Here is a 10,865-nt window from a genome sequence, read left to right as displayed (position 1 = left end):
ACAGTTAAACCGTGTGACGAACTGAAGGAAAGGGGGAAGTGGGAACTATGTCATGTCATGTCATAGGGTTTTACGTGCACATTCAGAACAAGCTGTTGTAACGCACGCCTGTCGTGGGCACAAGAGCCGGCCTTGGCCGGCTCCTCTGTCCATGACAGGAAAGGTGGGGGGAGGGGAGAGGAGGGACCGCCTGCACTGGCAGCCCGATCAAATCGGTAGCAGGCGGGTGGTGGTGGTGGTGGTGCTATGGAATTTGAATGGAGCAGTTAAATGCCAAAGAGAAAAGGGTGCGCAATTTTGATTGAGGGAATTTGGCGCAATTTTGAACGGTCGGTCGAAAGGTAAATGGCCGAGCTAATATAGGTTTTGATATTAGTGAATCGAGAGTAGCTCGTTAGTGGGAGCTAAACAAGGGAGCTAACTTAAACTGCTACCATAGAAACATCTCCATCACGTGTCCTTTAAAATAGTACCCAGTTCTTTGACATCTTGGGGTTGCTATTCACATTCAGGGTGCGACATCACGCATTTACCTGTCGGTCATCCCTATTTGCAATATGTCTAATATAAATTAGTAAAATAGTAGCCTAGCAAATTATATTATTTGGATGTAATTTGTTGTGGGCATTTAATTTAAGATACAATCTTTGAATTTCACAAGAACAATTAATGTCAGTGAATATTTTTGGCCATTATGCAAAGTTGAGTTTGCCATATTAAACAAGATGTTGTAATTAGGGTTACCGTTTAAAAAGCTGTAATAGCCACAACTATGTTATAATGCGTAATAACTAACTAGTGGCAGTGCCTTTAATGGCAATTACATATTAAAACAAAAGCAAAAGGCACCAGTACAGATCATTTGTGTAGATAATTGCCTTAACAGCGTTCTTTCATTTTTGGATAATCTTTCTTGTCAGAGTTGCTTCCAGATGCCATTGGAAATATGCCCGAAAGAACATCAAAAGCCCCTTTAGATTTCCAATAACACTCTTGACCAGCCAAAATCCCAGCGACACCAAAATCGACAACGAGATTCAAACTGGAAAAAAAAGGGAAAAAGAAAAACAATTGTTTTATTAAAACTTCTTGGCAAAGTCTATTTGTCTTTGTATGTTTTCTCCCCTCCCCTCTTCTCTTTCACACACACACACACACACACACACACACACGTATATATACACGCACACGCACGCACGCACGCAAGCGCTCATATAAACTGTGCCACACACACAGTGTGCGTGCGTGCGTGCGTGCGTGTGTGCGTGCGTGTGTGTAATTAAATGATGATAAATTGGTCATTGTTTTTTAATACATGGTAGAGCAATGGGATAGGCTTGGCTTCATAAATTCCCTAAGCAATAGTAAAGTGGCTAACTTCTGCTATGTTATTAAGCAATGTAAGTTATTTGAGCAAATCTAATGTGTTTCTAGCCGTCCTGGTGTTTGCAGAAGCTAAAAGTTAATTTTATACAAAACAAAAAAAGGTACGGAACTTTGAAACAAGGGTGAGCAGCTTTAAATTTCAAATGTTAAGCAGACGTAATATATTAGCCATTTGCAACATGTTATAATGAGCTAATCTACATATTCATTAATGGTATTTTTTATGATCAGAAAAGCGATTATAACATAAATCTCACATCAAGAAAACTATAATTGTACTCCGACTGGAATAAACTTAATATTTTCATTTTTTAAGAATGCATTGAAGTGTTTAGCAAATTTAGATTAATGACTTCGAATTGTGCTTTGTATTATTAGAAGATTAGAATCATATTGCTGTTTGGCTTCTAGATTAACTTGCAGTACCAGTAACAAAACGCCAAACATGAGTGGCAGAGCTTACGTAACACTGTAAATGGTATTTTATCAGAGGCGGATCGGGCCTGCCCCCCCCCCCCCCCCCCCCCTCTAATTTTGCGACAGTTATAATTTTATTTTATATTAATTTTCATTTGTTTTATGATCCCCCAAAGTTCCCTTGGAATTCCGCCACATGTCACTGGGGCCCTCCTAAATGGATTTTCTGGATCCGCCACTGTTTATAATACTACAGTTATTAAAACTTAACACTTCTAATAACTGTAAATTCCTCACAAAACGCCACCAAGGAGAAAATGGGGTTGAGTTGAGGTAATTCTATTAACGTGCCTCTATCCACACACGGTTCAGGCACGTTTATCCCATGCTCAGTCTCCGGCAGGGCCAGTGGCTGAGCATAGGACAGAAAATATTTAACTTATAGGGTGAATTTTGATTTTTTTTTAAAACGGGGGTGGGAGTGGGGGAATTTGATCAACATCAGCCACAAACAAAAATGCTGGCGTGGCACCTTAAAGGCGCTCACTCGCGGATGGTTGACTTAATTATTGCCCCAACAAAGTATTATATCACAATACATACATTTGATTTGTGGTTTTTTGCTCTATACGTCAACAAGATCTATAAAACACATTTCTGGCACTCGTCCTTTTGTAGTTGGTCTTTTTGACACTCGTCTCAAGAAAATCAACCTAAAGCTTGCTCCAAAGACTGATTTTCTTGACTCGTGTTAGAAATCAGTGTTTTGTAGTGGTTAGGTGTAGTTAAACAAAATATACTTTAACTTTCACTTTAAAACAAAATGGTATCTGAGAAATTATTAATGCATTTAATGCATCAAAGATAATAGATGGACTTGAATGTGATCTAAAGCACCAACGATGTCCGACTCGCAATAAATTTACTGAGTCCCGACTACTGTTTCAGTTCGATTATTAGGAAATCTATGGTTACGGTTAGGGTTAGTTTTTAGATTTAGTAATACTTTATATCAAAAGTACTATACCCCCCCCCCCCCCCCCCCCCCCCCCCCCCCCCCCCCCCGACACACACACACATACACACTTAGGAAAAGCAATGTTCCAGAGATATGGACAACGGGTTGTTGAATTCGTTTGAGTGGGTTATAACGATATTATTATTTTAATAAAAATGACCCAGTGACTACGTCTGCTACAAATTTACCCACCCCCACCCCCAAAATCAACCTTCACTGAGGGGAGACGGATTCGAACAACAGACTCTCTATGAAATAGTTAGAACTCTGTCAACTAAGCTAATAGGCAGGTCCTCACCACCTACTGGCAGTAGGTGTACAGAGGCCAGCCCCTCCCCAAAACATTTTTGGGACAGTTATAATTTTATTATATATTAATTTTCCTTGGCATTCAGCCTCATCTCATTGGGGGGGGGGGGGGGGGAGGGCCATAAATTGATTTTCCGGATCCGCCACTTGTGTATGTATGTACACCTGTAAATTATTCCAACACTACTATATTATATGCTTTGTGGTTGCCTGAATTTGAGAAAAATGCATATATCTGCTTTGGTCCCACCCATTCACATACTGTACACACACACTATACACCTAAAAATATTTTTGCGAGCATCCTTGTTACTGATCAGTTGATAAACCAGGCCCGTACGCGGGGGGGGGGGGGGGGGGTGCGAGGGGTGTGTACGCACCTCCCATAGTCTGCCGAAGTCCGTCCGTGGATGTGTAAAAATATTTTGAGGCAAAGAAATATTTTACTTCCTAGAATGCAGGAAAATGCATCTCCTGCATTCTAGATTAAAAAAAAATGTCGGGGAGGGGGGCATGTCCCCGGACCCCCTAGCATCTCCGGCCGTCGATTACGCACTCCCCCCCCCCCCCCCCCCATATAAATGTCTGCGTACGGGCCTGTAAACTACGCGCAACACTTACCCAAAACAGATCAAAGATGCCCACCATTGATCTAAAAATAAAGTTGTATATATATATATATATATATATATATATATATATATATATATATATATATATATATATATATATATAAAGCAACAGATACATACAAGCATAATATGATTTAGCTATAAAATATATAGAGATTATTATACGAGCTTGTGTACCGCACCGATTGTTTTCGAAACAAGTGTCAGGATTCATGTATTGCCCAAGTGAGAGCGAGGGTAATACATGAATCCTGACACGAATTTCGTAAAAATTGTACGATTCACACGAGTGTAATAATTCTTTATTATCCACATTATCCATGTTTTTAAATGAATAACAAGAACTATGTCAAAACGTTTGAAACGTCATTTTGGTAAGCGATTACAGAGAACTAATTTAAGGGCCTGCTACACGATATATACTACTCAAAAGAATTTAAGGGTCAAAAATTTATAACCAAATAAGTTTCAGAGTGTATTAGATTGATGATGTAAACTACACAATTTTTTTTATTTATTGTTCCATATTTACAAAAAAACACAAATAAACCCCACTGTATACAAGAAAGTCACATGACATGCTGTCAAAGTTGAAGGTTGTCAAACATGGATTTTACACATTAGAACATTCGTTTAATAGTGTGTGAATCCACCCCTGGCGCGAATACACTCGACACATCGTTGCCTCATGCTGTTGATCAGACGTCTGAAGAACTCTTGGGGAATGGCCTGCCACTCTGCCATAAGAAGTTGACCCAGATCATGAAGGTTGGCCGGAGGGGCATGGTTATCACGAACTCTCCTGCCTAATTCGTCCCAGGCGTTCTCTATTGGGGCCAAGTCAGGCTAATATGCTGGCCAATCCATCCTGGCGATACCTTGTTTTCTGAGAAAGTCCGTTACCACCCTGGCGCGGTGGGGTCTGGCATTGTCATCCTGCAGAACTGCCGCACCGCCAATCTGCTGAAGGCCTGGGAGAACCAACGGCCGGATAATCTCATTCAGATAGCGGATTCCATTCAGATTGCCATCCACCACATAGAGGGGGGTCCTGTGGTGGATAGAGATGCCGCCCCACACCATGACGCTGCCACCACCGAACCGGTGACGTTGTCTAACGTTAACGTCAGCGAAGCGCTCCCCAGGACGTCTGTAGACACGAACCCGACCGTCGTTGAACTGGAGACTAAACCTGGACTCATCAGTGAATATCACTCGACCCCACTGAACACGTTGCCACCGCATTTGAAGCCTGCACCAGTGACGTCTGGCCGTTCTGTGACGTGGTAGGAGTGGTGGTCGAACAGCCTGGCGACGGCAGCGTAGATTATTGGCTCTCAGACGATTGCGTATGGTTTGATCAGACACTCGAATTCCAGTCGCAGTCCGCAGATTGTCACGTAATCGGCGTGCAGTGGTTGTGCGTTGATTAGAGCCATATTGGTGATGTAGTGGTCCTCTCTATTTGTAGTGCTTCGGGGTCTTCCCGAACGTGGACGATTTCGAACAGAATTCGTTGCTTGGTACCGTTGCCACAGTCGGCCAACGACACTCTGACTGACACCAAGTCTCAGAGCAACATTTCTTTGCGTATTGCCATTCTGAAGCCAAGCAATAGCCCTGCCTCGATCTTCGATAGTCAGTTGAAGTCGTACCATTGTCGAATTTGGAGTGTGCACCGTACACAAACGCAAGCTCCAATTATACGGAAATTCAGCATTGGGAACATGGAATACACGTGCAAAGCGTGCAAATGAAGCGCTTTGTGAAAAAGCAAGTTATGGCCACTTAGAAGACCTTTCGCTTTCGCCCTAATTTACGTGCAAATGTAAGCATGTTTTCGCCATTAGAACTAGTTGACAGTGTCAATGACAGTGGATTTTAATTCATTTATGGGTTGCTTAGACCCACTTTCGTCAAAATGGAACAATACCATGCGTGACATTATGGTCTAGCTAATATAATTGACATTCAGAAAATAATGTCGAAAATATCGTCTGACCCTTAAATTCTTTTGAATAGTATATATACGATAGAATCGGACCGAGTCACTCGTACAAGCACTCACACTCGTACAAGTTGCCACACGGCACTTGTCAATCGTATGAAACGTGAAGTCTTTGAAAACATCCTTGCTGTAACCATGGTAAACAATGTCGTGTATTGATAAGAAGGCGGCTGTCCTAACGTTTCTATATTTACATAAATGACTGAACACATCCCACAAAGAGTTGTGCCACTGTTACAAGGTCTCACTACACAGATCACTTCCGGGTGAAAGTTAATTGATCACGGTCCACTATAGTTCCAAATTGCGACATATGTTGTGGTTCACATATTCACTTCTAGAAACTGGAAAAGAATTAAAACAATATGTATGTTAATGGTAAGCCATCTGGCTGTATTTTGCCCATTGTATTTTGTAATATTGTGCATTGACCTTTTGGGACATGGGTGTATAGCGCAAGAGACAGCCGGAGTGAATCGGTTAATGAACCATCTGTTCGGACCAGTACTACAGCCAGATGCGGTCATATAGCAAAAACAAAACTGAGAAGGAAATGTTCTCAATTTTGGCGTGAAAATAAATGCTTACATAATGTATGTTCGCAGTGTTATATGTTATTAGTGCCAACGAGAACCCGTTCTATTGGCAATCTTCATTTGACGATGGGCAATTTAACAGGGGTTTCAATGGCAGATGACATCTGTGTAGTGAGACCCAACTCTATGAGCTCTTGGGTCTGTGCCGACGACAAGCGAACAGAGTTTTCCGCCATGGCCTCAGATTACATTTATCTTCCCATTTGGTTGGCGAAAATCCGGAAATCTGTCCGCGCAAGTAGTCTGTTGTTTGGCAGTGATTATTTCATGGCAGACAACTATGAAGTGGCAACTATTTGACTGAAGTTGACAGGGGAGAGCATGTAGTTTGTAAACATGTGTAACTTGTCGACATTGAAGACTTGTTTGTGGTAATTCTGGCCCATGCAAAAGTAGTTCTTTTTTTTTGTAAAATGGGTGTACTCAAGCCAGGTTTAGTGGGTGTGTATGGTTAAACCAATATCCTGGGAGTGTTTATGTCCTTTTCAGGGTATATGTCCCCCAGGCAGGCAAAGGTACATACCAAAAATTCATGGGCCTGCTTATATTAATAAAAAATGTTATAGCCACTAAGGCTATATAGAAACATATAGCGTAATTAATTGTGGTCTGTGGCCAGAACGTCGATGTTAGCTGTGCTATGATCTGATTGGTCAACGTCACCGAACGTCCGATTCAATCGTATGAAAATAGAACAGGTTGTAAACTTCGATTCGTACGAGTGACTCGGGCCAATTCAATCGTATGACATGCTACACGTTACGATTTGCTTGTTGGCGTTGCAATCCGAGTCACTCGTATCGTGTGGACTAGGGAGGCCGCATTAAGTTATGATACGTGTGTCATACTGGTTATATTACCCTGAATACCTTGAACTATGTGGATAATAAAAGAACCTACCATATGTCACCATGTGAGATACAAAATGTACACTCTAAGTCCAGGACATGTTGACACTTGCCGAGTCTTAGGGTCGAAATCTCAACCACCGAACATGTATTTTTTGTATCCTACATGACTGTATATATGATAGAGTATTTTCCTCTCATCCATGTGGTATTACATTTATTTTATACGAACAAAGATAGGTGAAAAGGGTGAAAAAGTTACTTTGGTACACCAGTATTTTATTATAAATAAAATAAATAATCATATTTGCTGTGTTTGTTTCATGTTAAATATAATTCTATAAATTAACAATATAACATTTATAAGTTAAGTTTTAATAATAATAATAATAATAATAATAATAATAATAATATATTTTTATATTTTTAAAAATGTGATGTTTCTATTTTGGTTCAGTATATTTTGACGTGGGGGGAAAAAATCTATTAAAAACCTGAAATTAATTTTTAGATATAAATACCACACCATGTTAAAAGAGGACCATAAACGTTTAACAGTCTAAAAGTAAACCCCAAAACAATACGGATAATCCCTTAAATACTATTCAGAAATTATGTATTTACCATCTTTATCCAGATATATTCTTGAAAGTATGATGATACCCATCCAAACAATATCAACAGCAAGTTTACCAAATAGGTGCCCTCCATGAATGTCCATCTTCCAAACATCTAAGACATCAGCTAAAAGATTTAAACTAAAAAAACAAAAAAACAAAAACAACTACAACTACAACAACAAAAACGACAACAACAATAATAATTGGCCTAATAATAATAATAAATAAATAATATTAATAATAAAAAAGAAAACATTTAAAGGATAAATCTCAGATTACTTGTGGTGAAATTTATATAATAGTGTGTACATACATCTTCATTAAGCTAACGATCGCTACCGCAAGCAGTTTGACACACATGTAAACAGCTAGCGTTAGCTGTAAATGAATGAAGAGGTTTTTCTGATTTATGGCTACGTAGCCATAATTCAACTATATACCAAAATATTAATAACAATCGAGATATGACGATAGCTGGTTGAATAAAGTACCTTTCCAGACAAATTAAATATAAATATTTTTACTCACGTTTTAAACTCTTTCTGTTTCTGCCTGTCTGTGTGTCTCTCATTTTGTCTCTCTTTGTATAGCTATCTATCTACATCACTCAACCTCTCTGTCTCTCTCTCTCTCTCTCTCTGTCTATCTCTGTCTGTCTGTCTGTCTCTCTCTCTCTCTCTGCTCTGTCCATCTCTCTCTCTCCCCCTTCTGGATCTCTCTCTCTCTCTCTCTCTCTCTCTCTCTCTCTCTCTCTCTTCTCTGTCTCTCTGTCTCTCTGTCTCTGTCTGTTTGTCTGTCTGTCTGTCAGTGTGTGTGTGTGTGTGTGTGTGTGTGTGTGTGTGTGTGTGTCGCTCACTATCATCGTTTTTCGGTAGGAGTAGCATGTAAGCTCTCTCCCATTCCCTAGTTGACTTGCGATGAAGACGGACGTGTGTCCTTGTTCTCTCGAGTCCCTCCCCCACCTGGGGGGACTTATCAAGTCCTACGGAGCGTTACTGGTGTACCGTGTGTCGTACACCGGGTCACGGGCTTCCGTGACCCTGGTGTACGGTGATCGGGTACCACAGAAGAAAGGAAGGATCAGGAAGAGGAACAGTGCGCCAGGGGCGGCACGGGGGGGGGGGGGGAGCCGGTGGCTAAACCGCCAATAGCGGCTGCTTCTGCGACAGCGCCCCCAGCCCAGCCTGAGGCAGAACAGAAGAGGAAGGACAAGCGCCGACCAGACACTCTGCAGCCGACTTCGCCATCACCTCCTGTCGACACAGCGATGCATCGAGAGTCAGAGACGAGGCCTTCTGTTCGTCCTATTTCTTCTGCCCCGAGATTAGTTCTTATAACCAAGGAGGAATACGACCGGGGCATGGCCCAACCAGCCACTGGAAAGAGGAAGGCGGAGTCAACTGGCACCACCGCCCCAACAACCTCCGCCGCCCCCTCAAGGGGCAGAGCCCGTAGACGGTACTAACACATGAACTATTCACAGTAGCTCGAACAAGCGTCTTTCCAACTGCTTCGTCACCAACGCCAGTAGTACGGATCAACTACTCTGCCAACCACGGTCCAGGAACTTTCAAGACATCATAGACGGCGAGGGGGAGTACGAAATGCATCCAGTCAAGCTCAAAGAAGGGACCAACGCTGTGCCGGGACATGCTCTACAACCAGGCGCTGCTGATCACCGAGATGGATAACGTCTCAATCCATCGCATCATGAAGAAGGTCTTCGGCGGTGAACAGTACCCTAAGATCACGAAGTTGTTAGGGAAGCCCGACATCCACCAGCTGTTACCCAAGTTGGACACCAGAGTTTAGCTCTCCTCGCCGTAGTCAACAACCTCCTACCAACCTCCTTTGCCTCCTTGAGTATGGACTAAGTCAGACTTTAAACTTTATGGCCGCCATTTCAAAAACTTTGTTTATTTTTTTTGTAAATAGTCTTGCACCCTTTACTTTTGGCGGGTACATGCTTGTTAGTTAATTACTACACTTTGCACCCCACCCCCACCCCCAAAGAAACAAAAGATAAAGAACACCCACCATCCCACCAAAAAACACCCCCTAAACCTGCCCAAAAAACCCAAAACAAAAACAAACAAACAAAAGACAACCCAACACTAACCATAAAAACACAAGACTGGTCAAAACTGCCCTCATGTCTCAATAATATTGAGTCTTCTTCCTAAAAATAAAGTTAAAAAACGAATTATTAAAGTTGAAGTTTGTTTTGTTTAACAACACCACTAGAGCACAGCGACTATTGGATTTTGATATTAGTAATCAGCTGAAACCCGCTAAAAAAAATGCATAAGCAGCAATGGATCTTTTACATGCACTCTTCCAAAGACAGGGCATCACATACCATGGCCTTTGATATACCGGTCGTGGGGCACTGTTCGCCGAGAGGGTTCGATATTCCGACTGAATTATTTCCCGCCCTCGATTTGTTAATAAAAAATACACGACCATTTTGAATCCAGGTTATGATGTTTGGCCCACGGTTGTAATGTGTACTAAACTGGATGACTTTAGTGGCCATTTTGGATTTGTCCCGAAATAAGTACCTTCGAAGGGTCACAGCGTCCTGTACAGGGCCCCGTTCCACGAAGCGATCTCAGCGCTAAGATCTCCATAACTAAATAAGGTAGTTATGCACTTAAGATGATCTTAGGGCTAAGATCGCTTCGTGGAACGGGACCCTGGTTTAAAATCAGCAATGATTTATCAATAATAAAATACCCACAAATTAAGGGGCTCGAGTGGTCAGATGCGGATCCACCTCTGATGCGATGGGTCGTAGAATCAGTCTCCTCAATGGACTTTTCCCCCTAGTTCCAACCAGTGCTCCATCACTGCCTACTGTCTTGTCTATCGTTTTTCGGTACGAGTAGCCCATGTACGACAGCGGCCGTCTGCCCCCCCCCCCCTCTCTATCTCTATTTCTCTATCTCTGTTTCTCTCTCTATTTCTCTATCTCTGTCTCTCTATTTCTCTATCTGTTTGTCTCTCTCTCTCTATATGTTTGTCTCTCTCT

General features: G+C 41.8%; 1 protein-coding gene across 1 annotated transcript in view; it reads right to left on the bottom strand.

The window, feature by feature from the left end:
- Positions 1-280: 280 nt before the first annotated feature.
- The window catches only part of LOC121377021, a 13,404-nt gene continuing 2,819 nt past the window's right edge, over positions 281-10,865 (bottom strand). The window contains exons 2-5 of the mRNA XM_041504861.1: positions 9,954-10,013; positions 7,839-7,972; positions 3,752-3,782; positions 281-1,042 (exon numbers count right to left, since the gene is read on the bottom strand). Coding sequence (XP_041360795.1) covers positions 880-1,042; positions 3,752-3,782; positions 7,839-7,972; positions 9,954-9,988 — 363 coding nt within the window. The 5' untranslated portion in view covers positions 9,989-10,013 and the 3' untranslated portion in view covers positions 281-879. The remainder of the gene's footprint in view (positions 1,043-3,751; positions 3,783-7,838; positions 7,973-9,953; positions 10,014-10,865) is intronic.

The sequence above is a fragment of the Gigantopelta aegis genome, chromosome 2, assembly GCF_016097555.1.
Source record: "Gigantopelta aegis isolate Gae_Host chromosome 2, Gae_host_genome, whole genome shotgun sequence".
In the NCBI taxonomy this organism is placed as follows: domain Eukaryota; kingdom Metazoa; phylum Mollusca; class Gastropoda; order Neomphalida; family Peltospiridae; genus Gigantopelta; species Gigantopelta aegis.
Note: the sequence above shows the minus strand (reverse complement) of the source record. Positions and strands in the feature narration are given on the sequence as shown.